Source organism: Carlito syrichta, unplaced genomic scaffold (assembly GCF_000164805.1).
Source record: "Carlito syrichta isolate Samal-C Ts95f unplaced genomic scaffold, Tarsius_syrichta-2.0.1 Scaffold304147, whole genome shotgun sequence".
NCBI lineage: Eukaryota > Metazoa > Chordata > Mammalia > Primates > Tarsiidae > Carlito > Carlito syrichta.
This window is the reverse complement of record NW_007248243.1, coordinates 178,862-195,941: the sequence shown is the minus strand read 5'-3', so window position 1 is coordinate 195,941 and position 17,080 is coordinate 178,862. Positions and strand designations below refer to the sequence as shown.

At 41.5% G+C, this 17,080-nt stretch overlaps 1 protein-coding gene across 1 annotated transcript in view; it reads right to left on the bottom strand.

Annotated features, from left to right (window-relative positions):
- Positions 1 to 562: 562 nt before the first annotated feature.
- Positions 563 to 17,080, bottom strand: part of LOC103261879 (prostaglandin F synthase 1-like) — a 22,582-nt gene continuing 6,064 nt past the window's right edge. The window contains exons 2-9 of the mRNA XM_008059470.1: positions 14,019 to 14,186; positions 12,808 to 12,924; positions 11,791 to 11,868; positions 10,609 to 10,731; positions 5,929 to 6,038; positions 4,989 to 5,154; positions 2,435 to 2,517; positions 563 to 605 (exon numbers count right to left, since the gene is read on the bottom strand). Of these exons, the coding sequence (XP_008057661.1) occupies positions 563 to 605; positions 2,435 to 2,517; positions 4,989 to 5,154; positions 5,929 to 6,038; positions 10,609 to 10,731; positions 11,791 to 11,868; positions 12,808 to 12,924; positions 14,019 to 14,186 (888 nt within the window). The remainder of the gene's footprint in view (positions 606 to 2,434; positions 2,518 to 4,988; positions 5,155 to 5,928; positions 6,039 to 10,608; positions 10,732 to 11,790; positions 11,869 to 12,807; positions 12,925 to 14,018; positions 14,187 to 17,080) is intronic.

The window sequence follows — 17,080 nt, the reverse complement described above, 5'->3', positions numbered from 1 at the left end:
GGATATCCAGCAACATTTTGCTGAAAAGATAAATAAATAAATGGCACTCTATAAAAAAAAACTGACAAAAATGTCAAAACATGAGGAGACGATTAAGAAACTAAATCAATTAATAAAATGTACTGCTTTACAAATAAAATATAATTTTGAAATGTTTGAATGACATTTTTTATTTTGAAAACTTCTTTTAAAAAAAGATTATAATCTACATGTTGAAGATGATATCAAGTTTGAAAATGGAAACACACTCAAAAAAACCCCACAAATTTGTATAGGAAAATCATGAAGGAAAATGCACCAAACATTAAGCATTTTTGAAAGTGCATATTACTGATGATTTTTTTCTCTATTCTTTCCCTGTAGTTTTTAAATTAAATTGTTATTTAATCATCAGAAAAACGAACATTCTTATGTTGCAGTCTTTTATTTTATAAAATCAAAAACTGAAAGGAAAGCAACCTAAAATTCCAGGCACTGCTTCCTAAGCTTTACCAAATACACAAATTCTCTCCATGTCCCCTAAAAGGAAGGAATTCTGGTGGTACTGTCCAACAGTTCATGGTCAGTATTCTTCAGAAAATGGATAATAAGGATGGTCAATGGCACTGAAAGAGAAAGAAAAGTTATTAACTCCTTATCCACGGTGTCAAAGAGTGGGCTTCTCTGAAGATGCAGTTAAGACGGACTTGAAACCTTACCTTTATAACCATGTCCCTACACATACACACCAGCTACCTGCTCATGTACAAGCTGTACATGCATGCCCAATGTTCACATTGATATGCATGTAAACACCCACGTGATCCACAATTTGATTTCGATTACGAATTCTATGGAGGGTGTAACTCTATGGTCAGTTCAGCCCCGGGGGACAGTCTTTCTCCTTAGGTCAAGAGCATGGTGGCAGGATGGATTGGATTGTGTTGTTTTTTCCTACCCAATGATTCAGCACGTATGTACTGAGCACCCTCAGGGATGCAAAGTCCCTTTAATGAGGAATTTCCCATCTATAGAGAAGGAGACAGGAATCTCTGATAACCAGACCTATGAAACATAGTTACCGCTTTTTACTTTATAATGTGTAGGAATAGTTATAATTCAATCATTACTATTATTCTTTGTTTTGCTTCTTTTATGTTTTCTTTTTCTTATAATGATTTGTCCTTTTCAACTGAATGTCACCAAAGCGTATATCACCAGCAACTTAGTGTGCTAGAAGCCGAGTCAACATAGGACCATCGCCATGAGTAAGGAGAGGCATTCAGTCTCGCGAGGCAGATCATGGACTGACACGAAAACGCCTTTGGGAACAGGAAAGTTCCTGCCCACATTTTCCTCATTTAAAACATCTTTCCTCGGGATACTGGCATTGTTTTATCAAAAAGAGAGGAATTTTTTTTTTCAGAGCAAATTTGGAGACTCTTTATTTTCATAACCACAGTTTTATTTCTCTTTATGTTTAACCTCCCCTCCGATCTTCTCTCTGATTAGTCTTCTTTTTCCTCAACCCTGAGATCCTGTAGTATGTGGAACCGATGGAATGTCATGTTTGGTTTGAACAGACCAAAGTTAAGGGGCAGAGGGCTCCCCAGAGGCCAGTCTTTGGATGGACAAAGATGACACATGAGTAATCGTCTTGACTCAAAGAGCCAGAGAAACTCCAGAGAGTCTCATCTTGGTACATGTGACTGGAGACACAGCATTAACCCTTGAGGTCCATTAATTTCATAATTTATTTAAAATTCAGCTTGGTGAGAGTATATGGCTAAGATATAAGAGTTGTAATAAGTAAAGGAAGCCAATGGACAGATTAATTTGGAAGCTGTAGATGATGTCCTGAAAAAGGAGTGTCACATTAAGGAGAAATGTCACAGGACACTTAGGGGAGGAGGTGGAAGGGGAGCCCACTGTGACTCCCCAGGACCTGTGCATTTCTGCTTTCATGGGTCCAACCATGAAAAACGTCAAAATAATGTCTTATGTTGCCTTGGTATGGACATGGAGATGGACAGGCTGAATTCATTATTGCATATTCATTAATATTGTATTCATTTTTCCTTCTGATTTTTACATAAATGAAAGACAGAACATTATCATGGGCCCCTAAAATGATCATGGGCATTAGGCTTCGTGCCTTCTAGTCTAATGGATTAGAAAGCCCTGAGTGCAGGAACCAGGCACAGGTGGTAAGGGCATCCACGAAGTGGATTCACCATGGTGGAAATTTCAGCAGCTTGGCATATGGACTTGCATTTCTTTTGGGTCAGAGACTGAGTCCTGGAGGAAACCTCTGGTCTGAGGGCTATAGGGAAGCTCCTATTTCAGGTATAAGCTTAAAATCAGGCTTATCTTCCTGATTTAGGGATCTCTGTATCTCTGTCTGCCTGCATGCTACAGAAAACAACCTGTGAAACAATCTCTAAGAGTCACTTACAATTCGAATTTAGTATATCGGAAATTTCTGTTGAGGCCTTCAATGGCTTTCATGTCTTCTGGAGTCAATTCAAAGTCAAAAACCTGAAAGGAAAAATAATCCTACTGAATTTCTCAGGTCAACAGCCTTTCCCACCTGGGAATGCAGGAACCTCCCAGGGGCAGAGGCCAGGTCGGCTTCAGGGAAGCATTTGCTCCTCATCGGCTTCCGGGAGCAACGTGGCCTGAGACCTCTTCTGCCCGAGCTCTGCCCTTCAGCATCTCACCACAACCCATCCAGCCCACTCCTGGCCGGCTCCACTTCGCCAAGGAAAGACAGCTCACTAGCCGGGCTCGGTGGCTCAGCCTGTCATCCCGCGCCTTTGGGAGGCTGAGGTGAGTGGATTGCCTGAGTCCGCGGGTTCGAGACCCGCCTGGGCAGCGAGACCTCATCTCTACAATCAATCAAAAAATCAGCCGGGCATGGTAGCACATGCCTGTAATTCCGGCTACGTAGAAGGCTGAGACAGAAGGATCGCCGGAGCCCAGCAGGTCGAAGCTGCATTGGCCGGGAGCGGCCACTGCACTCCAGTCTGGGTGACAGAGTGAGACTCCAACTCAAAAAAAAAAAAAAAAGAAAGAAAGACAGCTCACGGTCTAAAATACTTCTAGAGAGTGGCTTGAGATGAAGAAAACTCATCATTTATTTCCACGCAAAAGAACAACCTGGACAAAATACTCATCGCCTACACGTGCCCTGACTCTCTCGGACTTTTCCTTCCTCCCATTCCCTGAATCTTGACCCAGCTTTGGACTGAACAAGCTTAAAGACAAGACAACCCCTCTCCAAGTTCTGTTGGGCTGAAGCACTTCCTGGTCAGCTGTTTCACCACACCACTTCCCATCTCAGGTCCCCGACACCATCTATTTTCAGCTGTGTTTATTCTTTCCTAATGAAAACACCGTCTGATTGATCTCTGAAGCACACAGAATTTATGTTCAAAGAGCTTGGCCTTTTGAAAAAATATCTCTTACTTAACTCCAGATTTGTTTTTATTTTGCAACATGTAGCCCCTGATGGTGACCTCCTTAAGAGCAAAGCAGAGAGATCACTGAAATCATTGGCTAAAAAACAAATATTAAGTTCATTATTTCACGCAAAAGTCAATTTCATGAAAAACTCAGAACTTTATTTATATAGCTGTCTATCTAATGTATATCCCTCAGAGATCCATTATCTATCTATCTGTCCAAATAAAATTGGAAATTTTTAATGAAATTTAGATTTGTCTATTTGATTTTTCTGTAAATTAATAAACTTAATCTATAACCACAATGTTTTAAAGTAAATAAAATGGCAGCCAATGGCGCTGACCTTAGCATTCGAAATAAGAAGGGTCAATCACCACTTGATCTCTGTCCTGATCCAAGTCTCTGCAAAGCACTGGCTAAATATAATAAATATATTATAAATAGCGTGCTTCAAATATCATATTTTGTAGATATTAAACCCATGATAAAATTTCTAGCTGTCATCTTAAAATGGGTATCAGCTTATATATTTGTAAAATTCTTTTGGAATTCAAAACAAAGTAAGTTGAAGATCACTGATTGATCTAAAAGACCATAGTGTATAAGGGAAATGGTTTAAAAAACAAATTTACTCATTGATTTGTTCATTTGGTGAACCTATAAATTTACATCTAGCTTCCTAGTTCTCAAGAACTCTCTTGGGGAAAAGGTGATGAAAAGTGACCCAGAAAGAAATTGCTTCATAGAGGGTTTCACAGTCCGGAGAGTACACTAGCAATAAGCAAACAATGTTAAATTAACAAGGAAATAGGCCAGGATCAATGGCTCAGCCTGTAATCCCAGCACTTAGGGAGGTCGAGGCGAGTGGATTTTCTGATCCTGCGGATTCAAGACCCACCTGGGCAACTTGGCGAGACCCCGTCTCTACAATAAATCAAAAATTAGCTGGGCGTGGTAGCACACGCTAGTTCTGGCTGCTTGGAAGGCTGAGGCGGAAGGATCGCCGGAGCCCAGCAGGTCGAGGCTGCAGTGGCCAGGAGCGTGCCACTGCACTTCAGTCTGGGCGACAGAGTGAGACTCCAACTCAAAAAAAAAACAAAAAAAACAAGGAAATAATCATTCACAGAGCCATGCCATGTACTGTCATGGTCAAAAATATTTGTTGCGGTGTCCCAGTGGTTTAACAAAGTAGTTCATCTTATTTGAGCCCAATCTTAAATTACAAATGAGGGACTGTCAGGTAGAGAAGGTGAAGAACAGGAACCAGCATTCTTAGAGTTCTTTATCTTGTAGAAGAACTCCTAAAACTGATGAAAATAATAAAGTTGAAATTTGCTTACTGTCACACAGCTAGTAAGTGGCAAAGCCAGGCCTAGAGGTGATAAACCTGAGGACTTTGAGGTCAGTGCTACCTCTCCCCGCACTCCCAAGCGGCTTCTCTCTTAGCACACAGGGGAGAGAAGCATGGGAAGGTGTGAGAGACATGGTGCCTACTCCCACGCAAGAGAAACTGCCACTCTGGAGAGACGTTGGCCAATCTGTACCTGGAAGTTCTCTTTGATTCTCTTCTCAGTGAAGCTCTTGGCCAGGACCGCTACGCCCCGCTGCAGCTGAAAGCGCAGAGCCACCTGCCCTGGGCTTCGACCGTGTTTCTTGGCGATGGCTTTCAAGACTGGTTCCTCCAAGAGATATGGGCTATTTGGGTCTGTCCTGAGGAAAAAAAAACAGACACAGATATGAAGGGCCACACACAGGAAATCCAGAGTGTGATGCCCCCTTTTCCCAAATGGAGCAAAGAAAAAACAAACATAGTATATTTCCCCAAAAAAACTCAAACATATTCATAGAGATTTATTCATAATTGCAGCAAATTGGAAAAAACAAAAGTGTCCATGAATAGGTGAGTGGATCAGCAACTTGTGACAGAATAAAATAGAAAGAAAAGACACAGCTCTGTGAATAAATCTCACAGACACGCTGAGCAAATGAAGTTTGATACAAAAGAATATATATGATTTTTTAAATATGAAGAACTGAAGCAGATGAACTAATCTAAGTTTTTTTTTTTTGAAATAAGAAAAGTAATTGCCTAGAAGTAAAGAAAAAATTCAGAGGGAACACAAAAGAACTTTTGGAGGAGACAGAAACTTTCTATGACATGTTAGGGATGTGTGTCAGAGACAGTACATCTATCTGTCAAAACTGTACAGCTAAAATATATACCTTACAGCCTATGCAAATTTTTTCTTAAAAATACTTTAAAAATTATATTCTTGATGAGGTTGAAAGCAGGCAGATGTATAGATGAAACAAGAGGAAAAGAATATTGATGACATTGCAGCTTGACGGTGTTACATGGGAATGAGTGTGCACTTATTTATGTTTGAACTTTTTCATAATAACATACCAAGACATAGTTTTACAAAGAGTGTTTCATCCTTAATAGAGCTGCTGGTGTAAGTTAACTCTTTATGTTCTTATTACCATTTTGGGTCTCTACTGGATGCCAGGGCGCTGTAGGCAACTAGAACAATGTCCTTGGACTTGCAAAATGCCAGGAGTTTGCTCTGATTGAGGTAGGGGTGACATTCCACCTGTAATTTTCCAAGACCAAAAGATGTCAGAATACATGAACCAAAAATGACATGCAAATTACTATATTTTTCAGACTGGTTATTTTTCTCCTGCACCTTCTGAAATACCTCCAAATCCCATCAGTTGCCATACTAATACAATAACTTTCTTCTTTTTTATTAGTGTTCTAAAATGGTTAAAATATCTTGTGCTCAAATTGGAGTCTCTGAGTGCCATTTACTATTGAGAAAAATCAAGATTCCTTAGAAAAAGGGCTGATTTTATTTCTCAGTGAGAAAGCTACAAAATGAGCCTAGAAGTTTACACTCTAGAAAGCAAAAAGGATAAAGACAATGAACATGTCAAATATCCTAGGAGCTTACTTGAGGTGATTCCTGCTGGCCAAAATGGAAGCAACTTGAACTTCAAAGAGAAGAGTAACTACACTGGATGGAAAAATGACATATTTGTTAAAACTCATGAATTCACATAACATTCAACAAAGGTGATCAATTTTTAGCCTTACTCTTCAATTTACAGTAAGTACAAAAGGAATATGTGAGGCTGTACCCCAAGAATCAACCAGCAAAACCTGATGAGTAAAACTGTATGAGACAAGTGGCTTAAATTCTTTCATGAGTAAATTGAGGGAGATAAAAAGCTAGAATGAAGCAAGAGCAATACAGAAAGGTGGGGGAGTAGGAAGGAAAGAAGAAGACAGGGGGAGAAGAGGAAGAGAAGCAGAGAAGAAAGTGAGAAAGAGAGCAAACCTATGATTAAAAGAGAGATTTCTGTGACGTATCAATACCAATTGCAATTCATACACCTTATTTTCACCTCAATTTGAATGAATCAGCTATAAAAATATGATACAATCATATTTTAACAAATGCAATATTTATTCATATCAAGAAGTTGGAAGTGGTATAATGGTATCCTAGCAAAGTTTATTATAAAAATATTTTATAAAATATGAATATTATAAAATATTTTCATAGGTCAGACTCAGTGGCTCAGCCTGTAATCCTAGCCCTTTGGGAGGCCGAGGCAGGTGGATTGCCTGAGCCTATGGGTTCAAGACCAGTCTAGGCAACTTGGTGAGACCTCGCCTCTACAATAAATCAAAAAATTAGCCGGGTGTGGTAGCACATGCCTTAGTCCAGCTACTTGGAAAGCTGAGGCTGAAGGATCACCGGAGTCCAGCGGGTAGACGCTGGGGTGGCCATGAGCATGTCACTGCACTCCAGCCTAGGGAATGGAGTAAGACTCCAACTCAAAAAAAAAAAGAAATTTACAGATGAAATGATATAATGACTATTTCAAAATAATCCAGAAATAAGAGTACACATGTAACAATTTGGGTTATGATATAATTATTGCTTAAGTAGGGATGGGTACATAAGAAGAAGGTGATTCTACTACAAAGGGTCTTCAAAAGTTCATTGACATGCATATTATGAAAAACTATGCATGGATTTCAAAAGTTTTTTGCACCAAAATGAACTCATAATAACTTGTCAAAATAATATATCTGAACAGGATCTAGCTTGAAGCACTAAGAAGGATAAGACATCAGTTTGAAAAGAGCCCCTGTCAGAGCAACAAAAATTCCACTAAAATTAAAGCAAAGAAATAAGATGATATTGAAGATAGAGCCCACAGTGGCAAACCATTTACATCAATTTTCAAGGAAGAAGTTTATCTTATGTGTACACTAATTAGGGAGGACCAACATTTAACAGACGAAACAATAGCCAACACCATAGACACCCTGATTGGCTTAACCTATGCTGTTGTGACTGAAAAATTAAACAAACTTTCCATTCAATGGGTGCCAAAACCATTGTGCCCAGATCAGCTGCAGACAATAGCAGAGCTTTCAATGAAGATGTTAAATGGGTGGGATTAAGATCCTGAAGCATTTCTTCAAAGAATTGTAATGGGAGATGAAGCATAGCTCTACTAGTACAATCCTGAAGACAAAGCACAATCAAAGCAATGCTACCGAGATATAAGATGCAGAAGTGTCCCAGTCAAAACCAACGCAGATCACTTAAGAGAAAAAGTCATAGTAACAGTTTTTTGGAATGCCCCAGGGATTTTGCCGGTTGAGTTTTTGAAGGGCCAAAGAATAATAACATCTGCTTCTTATAAGAGTATATCAAGAAAGTCAACCAACACTTTGGTTTAAAAATAAAAACCACACAAACAAACACTCCTGCTCATTACTGTCATCAAGCAAGGGCAATTTTGCAAGGGTTTTGATGAGAAATCAGTAGGCATCCACCTTACAGTCCTGATTTGATTCCTTCTGGTTTTTTATGTTTCCTAATTTTAAAAAAATATTTAAAAGGCACTCGTTTTTCTACAGTTAATAATGCTAAAAGTTCTCTAGAGACAGATTAAATAGCTAGTATCATCACTCACAAAAGTGTATTAAATTTGTTGGAGATTATGTTGAGAAACAAACTTTATATTTTTGTTTTTATCTTTTAATTGTATTTGTAATGAGCTCTTTGAAGTCTCCTCATACCCTCTGTACCTTTTTACATATTGAAATTTTACAATAGTAAACAGTTTTCAAAGTTATAAAAGACAGATTTTCATGCTAAATATAGGAAAAGCACCATTAAGTCATATAAAATCCCACCAGAACCAGACAGCAACTGTAACCATTTTGCTGTGCTTAATTTTAGTCATTTTAAAAGATTTTATATAAATGTAAATATAGCATGCATAGTGAATAGTATTGATTAACATTATTCCTTGTAAGAACCCGGATTTTGGTCTAATTATTTCTCGCTTCCTCTATATTCAGCCTCTGTGTCCCAGAGAAAACTGATTCACAACGTCATGATTTTCCATTCCTTGTCCTGATTGGTTAACAGACTTGTTAACACACGGCACATTATGCTATTCAAGCCAATGATAGATGAAAAAAAAATTGCTAGAAAACATTTGTAAAAATTTTTCCACCACTTTTAGATTCAGCCCCAGAAAACCCTCTCTTGGTCAGGCTCGGTGACCCAGCCTGTAATCTCAGCACTTTGGGAGGCTGAGGTGAGTGGATTGCCTGAGCCCGCAGGTTTGAGACCAGCCCCAGCAACTTGGCGAGACCTCATCTCTACAACAAATCAAAAAGTAGCCGAGCATGATAGAGCGCGCCTGTAGTTCTGGCTTCTTGGACGGCTAAAGCAGAAGGATCGCTGGAGCCCAGCAGGTCGAGGTTGCGGTGGCCGGGAGCATGCCACTGCTCTCCAGTTTGGGCAACAGATGAGACTCCAACTCAAAAAAAAAAAGAAAGAAAGAAAAAGAAAACCCTCTCTTTCCTGCCAAACATGAACAAGGAAACTTATAGACCAATGGCGTGTGGGAAGCCATCCTGCAACTATGAAAGACAGAGCACAGACAAAATACATTCATTTCAAAATAGTTCTTAAAACTCCTGGAGCAACCAAATGCGAAACCTTGTCAGTAAGTCAACTTCTTTAAGACCTAAACCAGTTTTGAGTTTACTGTTTCTTAGCTTGAAAGCATTCTAACTGACAGAGCAGCATTCATTGGCTGATTTTTTTATGTAATATAGCATAAGCTTTTCCTTTTTGCTGAGTTTTCATAATACCCTAGTATACATCTCCAACAAGTCTCATAAATTTAATCCTATCCCTATCATCAGATATTTAAAATTCTAATTACTAAATGTTAGGAACAAAAGTAATTAAAATATTCATATGTATGGATATCTCATTTTTTAACACATTCTGATTTTCTACAACTAGATCCCTAGAAATAACTAAGAAAAAGGACACTAATACATGAATAGCTTTTTGTAAAATTATCAAAATGTACTTCAAAAGGTTGTAACTTAGCACTGTCATAAATACTGTTTGATATTTGGCAATTAAGTGCTTCCTTAAAACTCTCTTGATTTAATGGTGATGTCTCCCCTCGCCCTTCCTCCGGTCTGGCTTCAATTCTCCCCACTCTGAAACTGCCCTGCTTGGATTCCCATGACTTCCCTCCACTAACCCAACACCCTTTCCCTCCCTCCTGGACAGCCGCCCCTCCGCAGGACCCGCCCTCCGTCCCACTCAGGGCTTTCCAACTCCCTTTCTTCTGCCTCCTGACACCACACCCTCCTCACGGTCTCCCCGCCTGTCTGGAAACTCCTGCTCCGTCTCCGTGCCAGGGCCTCTGTGCCGGACCCTTCCGTGTGGACTTCCTGCCTCTTCCTTTCATTCTATGCACTCCCCTGGGAAAGCCATCCATTCCTGTGAGGTTAGTTGCCATCCAGAGAGGAATGACTGCCAAAACCTGCCTCTCTGGCCTGGACCACCTCCTGAGCTCCACACCAAGGCTGCCACCCCCAACTCAGCCTCTCCCCTTGGCTGTCCCAAGGAACCTCACACCCCCTCTGCCCTCTGAAGAAGGAGATCCTGCTCTTCCCACTCTGCTCAGCCGGCTCCTTCCCTGGTAATTCCTGTCTTGGTGAAAGGAACTCTGATCTAAGCAGAAACTGGGAGACACAGTTAAGAAGGAGGGTGTGAGGAGCAGAAAGTGAGAGAAGGCCCCTGTGGACTCAGGGCTCGCCTGGTTGCAGACGGGCTTGTACTTGAGCCCCGGCTTGTTCAGGATCAGTTCCAGCTGCTTGTGGTTGAAGTTGGACACCCCGATGGACCTGGTTAGACCTGCATCTTTGCACTTCTCCAGGGCCTGGGGAGGAAGGAGAAGTATGGAGGACATTTAGTATGGTTTGTCCTTTCATGTATCCTTGGACTTGTATGAATTGGAAATCTGTTTTAGCACACATAACAGTTAGTCTGCATCAAACAGTTTTATCCCTTGAAAACATTCCCTGATGCACTTCCTTCCTAGGCATCCATATGTTAATCCCCTTGACTCTGTCACATGCACACTCAGGACAACAAATGGACGTCGTCAAGGTGCTCTGAAATTTCCCTTAACCTCCCTCACCCTTTCAGTGGTGCCTATTTTGCTGTTAGGCATCCACAGATTTTTTTTTTTTTTTTTTTTTTTTTGAGTTGGAGTCTCACTCTATCACCCATACTGGAGTGCAGTGGCCGCTTCCAGCCACCGCAGCCATGACTTGTTGGGGTCCCGTGATCCTTCCACCTCAGCCTTCCAGTATCTGGAACTACAGGCGTGCGCTACCACTCCCGGCTAATTTTTTGGATAATTGTAGAGATGAGGTCTTGCCAAGTTGCCCGGGCCAGTCTCGAACCCGTGGGCTCAGGCAATCCACTCACCTTAGCCTCCCAAAGCATGGGATTACAGGCTGAGCCAATTAACAAGTGACACAACCCCCGGAGTAGAGTCACTGTCAGAATGCATGCCACCTCTTTCCCAGAATGGCAAAAAATGTACATGGGAGGAGCTTTCCAAGGGCAGATTCGCTCTCCCGTGCAGTTCAGCCTTCTACTGAGTCAGCCCCAGCGTTTCTCTCGCCCAGTCGTGAGTTTGTCTATCTGGAGATAAAGTGTTACTTCCTTTGCACTTGTTTCTCCCTCTCATAGGCCTCACATCCTCAGCCTGATCTGATGGACAAAGGAGTGCCTGCTTAGAGCCATAGAAACCAAAATACAAACAGACCTCGAGGTCATGCGGTTCAGCTCGGCGTTCAACAGAGAAGTTCCAGGACATGACTGAGGTCAGACAAGGGCTGGAGCGAATTCCCATCCCCTGGTGATTCTCCAACCCGTGACTCCCACCGGCCATACAGCGCCCCCCTCCCAGTGTCTGAACCGAACATACCGCCCAGGTGTCACGAAGGTCCACGTTATCAAAGATGTATTTTCCGTTGGCATCCTTTGGTAGCAGCTCGTCTCCAGGCTGGAATACAGAGAGAATAGAGGATAAAAGGAACAAGGTTTTCTAAAAAAGAAAAAAAATCACCTTCTGGTGCCCAAGGATCTGGGCCATCCTGCCTTCAGGAGGCTGACTATTAATGAGTGTGCCTGTGTGTATACTTATGTGTGTGTGAGAGAGAGAGAAAGAGAGAGAACAAGAAAAGACATGGAGTAAAGGGAAGACCAGAGTCATCTGAGAGATTGCATCAAAATATCCGTTCCCAAATAAACTCCACTCTCCTTCTTCCACTCCCCTAAACTTTCCTAAGAATGAGTCTCTTATGGTTAGAATTTATTTCATTTTAGGACAGGCTGGTTTAGAGAATAGCGCTTGCAACTATTAGCCAATGTGTTCAGCTCTAGTTGATGATAACCCAACTCAGATAGAGAGGATGTCAGACATGCTCAGAGGATGTTCACTGTGATGAGAGGTTGGATCAGCAAAGCCCATGACAGTCCTGCTGTGCAATAGGAAATGCCCCAGGTACCTCTCTCTTCTTTGGCCTGAGAGGTGCACACGGGGGAGACCCTCCTTCTAAAGAGGTGGGGATTTCCCATTGTATCTCTGCAGATGGTAGTGAGCCAACCTTCTTGAGGACCCTAACCACCAAAGGCCCAGAGACAACAGCACCATCACTAAGACATGTAAAACAGTGCCCTCGGCTCTCTGAGGAAAGGTAGTGAGATCACTAAACCTGAATCTTTTTTAAAGCTGGGGGATGAGGAATAAAAGAGAATCTCATGGAGGCTCAAGAAATGACAGAAATTTCTATGTGCCTCACTCGAGACTACCTCTCTCAGCAAGAGCCCAGAAAATCTTGTTGAAACAGTCAGGACGCTGTGATTATTCATCTGAATGTGCCTGTGTGTGATACTAATAACAGCAAATTGTCTTGGGCACAACAAGGAATGAAAGTCTCACCTTCAAAGCCAGTGGATTGTGGATAAGAAAGAGATCAACATAGTCCAATCCAAGTTTCTTCAGTGACCTTTCCAGGGCTGGTCGAACCAATTCTGGTCGGAGGAAGGTAATCCAGAGCTGCAGTGAGCAAAAGAAATTGCCTGAACCCGTGGGTTCGAGACCCGCCTGGGCGGCGAGACCTCATCTCTACAATAAATCAAAAAATCAGCCGGGCGTGGTAGCGCATGCCTGTAATTCCGGCTACTCGGAAGGCTGAGGCGGAAGGATCGCCGGAGCCCGGCAGGTCGAGGTTGCAGTGGCCGGAAGCGGCCACTGCACTCCAGTCTGGGCGACAAAATGCGACTCCAACTCAAAAAAAAAAAAAAGAAAGAAAGAAAGAAATCAAAAGTGTCTTATGATTTGTCATGTTTGGGAACCAAAGTTAAACATTAAAGCTTGATAGAGATGTGAGTAACAAAGCACTGTGGTGGTCTAAGATCAAAAGAGTTGGGGTTAAATATTTGTTACTCAGCATAAATTGGGTCCTTGAAGGGATACTGAGATTTAGTTGAGTGATGGCAATGTAAGAAAATTGTGACTAAAACTCAGACATAGCAGGAAAAACACGCTCAATGTGTTCAGGGTTAAAGGAGTCATCTTCTGAAAGGAATCAAAAGTGGCAGAATGGGGGGATAGAATCTCTTATCCTGTGTAATAACTTCCTAAAAACGATTCTACTGGGAGAACCACATTCTCAAAAAAGGTGGTTGTTATCGAGAAAACATACATAGGTTGCATCTACAGGAGCCTCTGCTCTGTATAATTTAGAAGCAGGATTTTCCATGGAGGAACATTTTTAAAACTCAATACTGATTTGAAAAAAAAAAGTATGATCTTATCTGAATATCTCAGCCTCACTTGATATATCCCGAGAGAATCTACTGAAGAATTAAAGGAGAAGACCCATAGTGGTTTGGTTAACCCACACAAGAGTTGAAGAAAATAGATGTTCATATACTCATTTCATTTATAAGGTCCGATGCTCACAGACCTTGAAGAACTGTGTCCCACACTTCAGAGCAAAGGAAGACTTTTCTGTTTCCATGTTTCTATAATGTGTCTCCACAATATTATGAAATACATAAATTATTCAAACATATCAGTTATTTTCTTTCACAGTGAAATATCTGAACAGCAGTGGCGTCTGGCGACTCCACACACGGGCCCTTCACCTTGGTGGTGTAGAAGATGTCCTCTCTCTTCACGGTGCCGTCGGCGATCTTCTCGCGAATGGCCTGTCCGACCTCCTCCTCGTTTTGATAGAAGTACGCTGCATCGATGTGACGGAAACCTACGTCAATAGCCACTTTGGTGGCCTCAGCAACCTTGCTCTTGGGAGTCTATACAATAGGAATAAAGAACTCAGAGAGAAGCAATGTCTTTCCTCAATGGCATTTCACCAGCAGTTTCTACAGGCCTACAGCTTCCCTTGTTTACTAGTGAGGGGATTTGGTGATAGACTTGAACCCTGGGGATATTGATGAAACTCAAAAGTAACTTCTAATCTGAAATGAATTAATGAAATGGGCTCTACCCTGGAGCATGGAAAATCAAGTCTCATTCAATACGAATCAATTTTTTGGGAACAAGTCACAGGAAAACTTCTGACACTGGGAGAAATCTTCTAAGGAGCTCAATAAGAAGGGCAAGTCTACACACACACACACACACACACACACACACACACACACACACACACACACGGTTGACCCTGAACAACATGGGACTGAACTGTGCAAACCCACTTAAACATGAATTTTTTCGTTCAGAGTTACATCCAGGAAAATCTTTCTAGGGAAGCAGGTGGTAGAGGGGAGATTTCAGCCCCAGAGCATGCCCTGGGGCTTTAATACTCTACTAACGGCCTAAAACAGCTCTTTGAGAACAACAACAGAAAAAACAACTAACAAGGAAATCAGAAACATTATCTCGGCACTCGACCAACTGGATCTAACAGACATCTACAGAACACTTCACCCAGCAACCACATCTATACATTCTTCTTATCAGCACATGGAATATACTCCAAGATCAACCAGATACTCAGACATAAATCCAGTGTGAACAAATTTCAGAAGATCAAAATATTATCTCAGATCACAGTGAAATAAAAATAAATATCAGCCGGGCTCGGTGCCTCAGCCTGTCATCCCGCGCCTTTGGGAGGCTGAGGTGAGTAGATTGCCTGAGCCCGCGGGTTCGAGACCTGCCTGGGCAGGCGAGACCTCATCTCTACAATAAATCAAAAAATTAGCCAAGCATGGTAGCATGCACCTGTAATTCCGGCTACTCGGAAGGCTGAGGCGGAAGGATCGCCGGAGCCCAGCAGGTCGAGGCTGAGGTGGCCGGGAGCAGCCACTGCACTCCAGTCTGGGCGACAGAGTGAGACCCCAACTCAAAAACAAAAACAAAAAAATATATATCATCACCACCAGGAATCCCCCAGATATGTGGAACTTAAGCAACATGTTTTGGAATGACTTTTGGGTTCACACAGAAATCAAAGCAGAAATAAAAATATTCTTATAAACAAATGAAGGCAAATGCACACCACGCTAAAATATCTAGGATACCATGAAATCACTACTGGGAAGGAAATTTTTGGCATTGCATGCACATATCAAGAGAATAGAGGGATCTCAAGTAAACAGTCTAATGTCACACCTAAGTGAGCTGGGAAGAAAAGAGAGATCCAATCCTATAATTAGTAGAAAAATGGAAATTATTCAAATAAAGTCACAAGTGAATGAGATAGAGACCAAAAAAAAATCATACAAAGGATTAATGAAGTGAAAAGCTGGTCCTTTGAAAAGATAAATAAGATTGACAGACTCCTGGTCAGATTAACAAAAAGAGAAAGAGAGAGAGAAAAAAAATTCAAATAAACACAATTAGAAATGTAAAGGGTGATGTTACAACTGACCCTGAAGAAATTCAAAAGATTGTCAGAGATTACTACAAACACCTGTATGTGAGTAAGCCAAAATATCTCAAGGAAATGGAGAAAATCCTGGCATCATATAACTTTCCAAAACAGGAAGAAATTGAAATTCTAAACAGACCAATACCAAGCCAAGAAATCAACTCAATAAAAAAAAAAAGAACCCTGGGCCAGATGGCTTATCAGCTGGATTCTACAAGATGTGCAAGGAAGAATAGGATCAGTACCAATCCTATTGAAAGTATTCCAGGCAATTGAGAAGGAAGGAATTCTCCCTAGCTATTCTGTGAGGCCAATGTCATCCTGATACCCCAAAATGCCAAAGATCCAACAAGGAAAGAAAACTACAGGCCACTTTATCTGATGAATATAGATGCAAAAATTTTAAACAAGATTCTAGCAAATTGCATTCAACAGCACATTCCAAAGATCATCCATCATGATCAGGTGGGCTTCATTCCTGGGAAGCAAGGCTGGAACAACATATGTGAATCAATAAACGTAACCCATCACACAAACGGGTGTAAAACCAAGAACCCCCATGGTTATCTCATTAGACACTGAAAATGCATTCAATAAAATACAACATTTCTTCTTAATAAAAGCCCTTGAACACCTAGGCATCAAGGAACATTCATCAAAATAACAAGAGCCGGCCGGGCTCAGTGGCTCAGCCTGTAATCCCGTGCTTTGGGAGGCCGAGGTGAGTGAATTGCCTGAGTCTGCGGGTTCAAGATCTGCCCGGGCAACTTGACAAGACCTCATCTCTATAATAAATCAAAAATATTAGCCGGGTGTGGTAGCGCGTGCCTGTAGTTCCAGCTACTTGGAATGCTGAGGTGGAAGGATCACTGGAGCCCAGCAGGTCAAGGCTGCAGTGACTGGGAGCAGCCACTCCACTCCAGTCTGAGCAACAGAGTGAGACTCCAACTCAAAAAAATAAATAATATTAATAAGAGCCATCTATGAAAAACCTGCAGCCAACATCTTGCCTAACAGACAGTGGCTGAAAGCATTGCCTCTAAGAACTATGACAAGACAAAGATGCCCACTCTCACCCTTCCTATTTAACATAGTACTGGAAGTCCTAGCCAGAGCAATCAGGAAGGAGAAAGAAATTAGGGGTATGCAAATAGAAAAAGAAATTAAATCTACCCTCTTTTGCAGATGATATGATACTATATCTAGAAAATCCTAGAGAGTCTGTCAAAAACCTCCTCACGCTAAAAAATGACTTCAGTAAAGTCTTAGGATACAAAATCAACACACACACACACACACACAGATGCATAT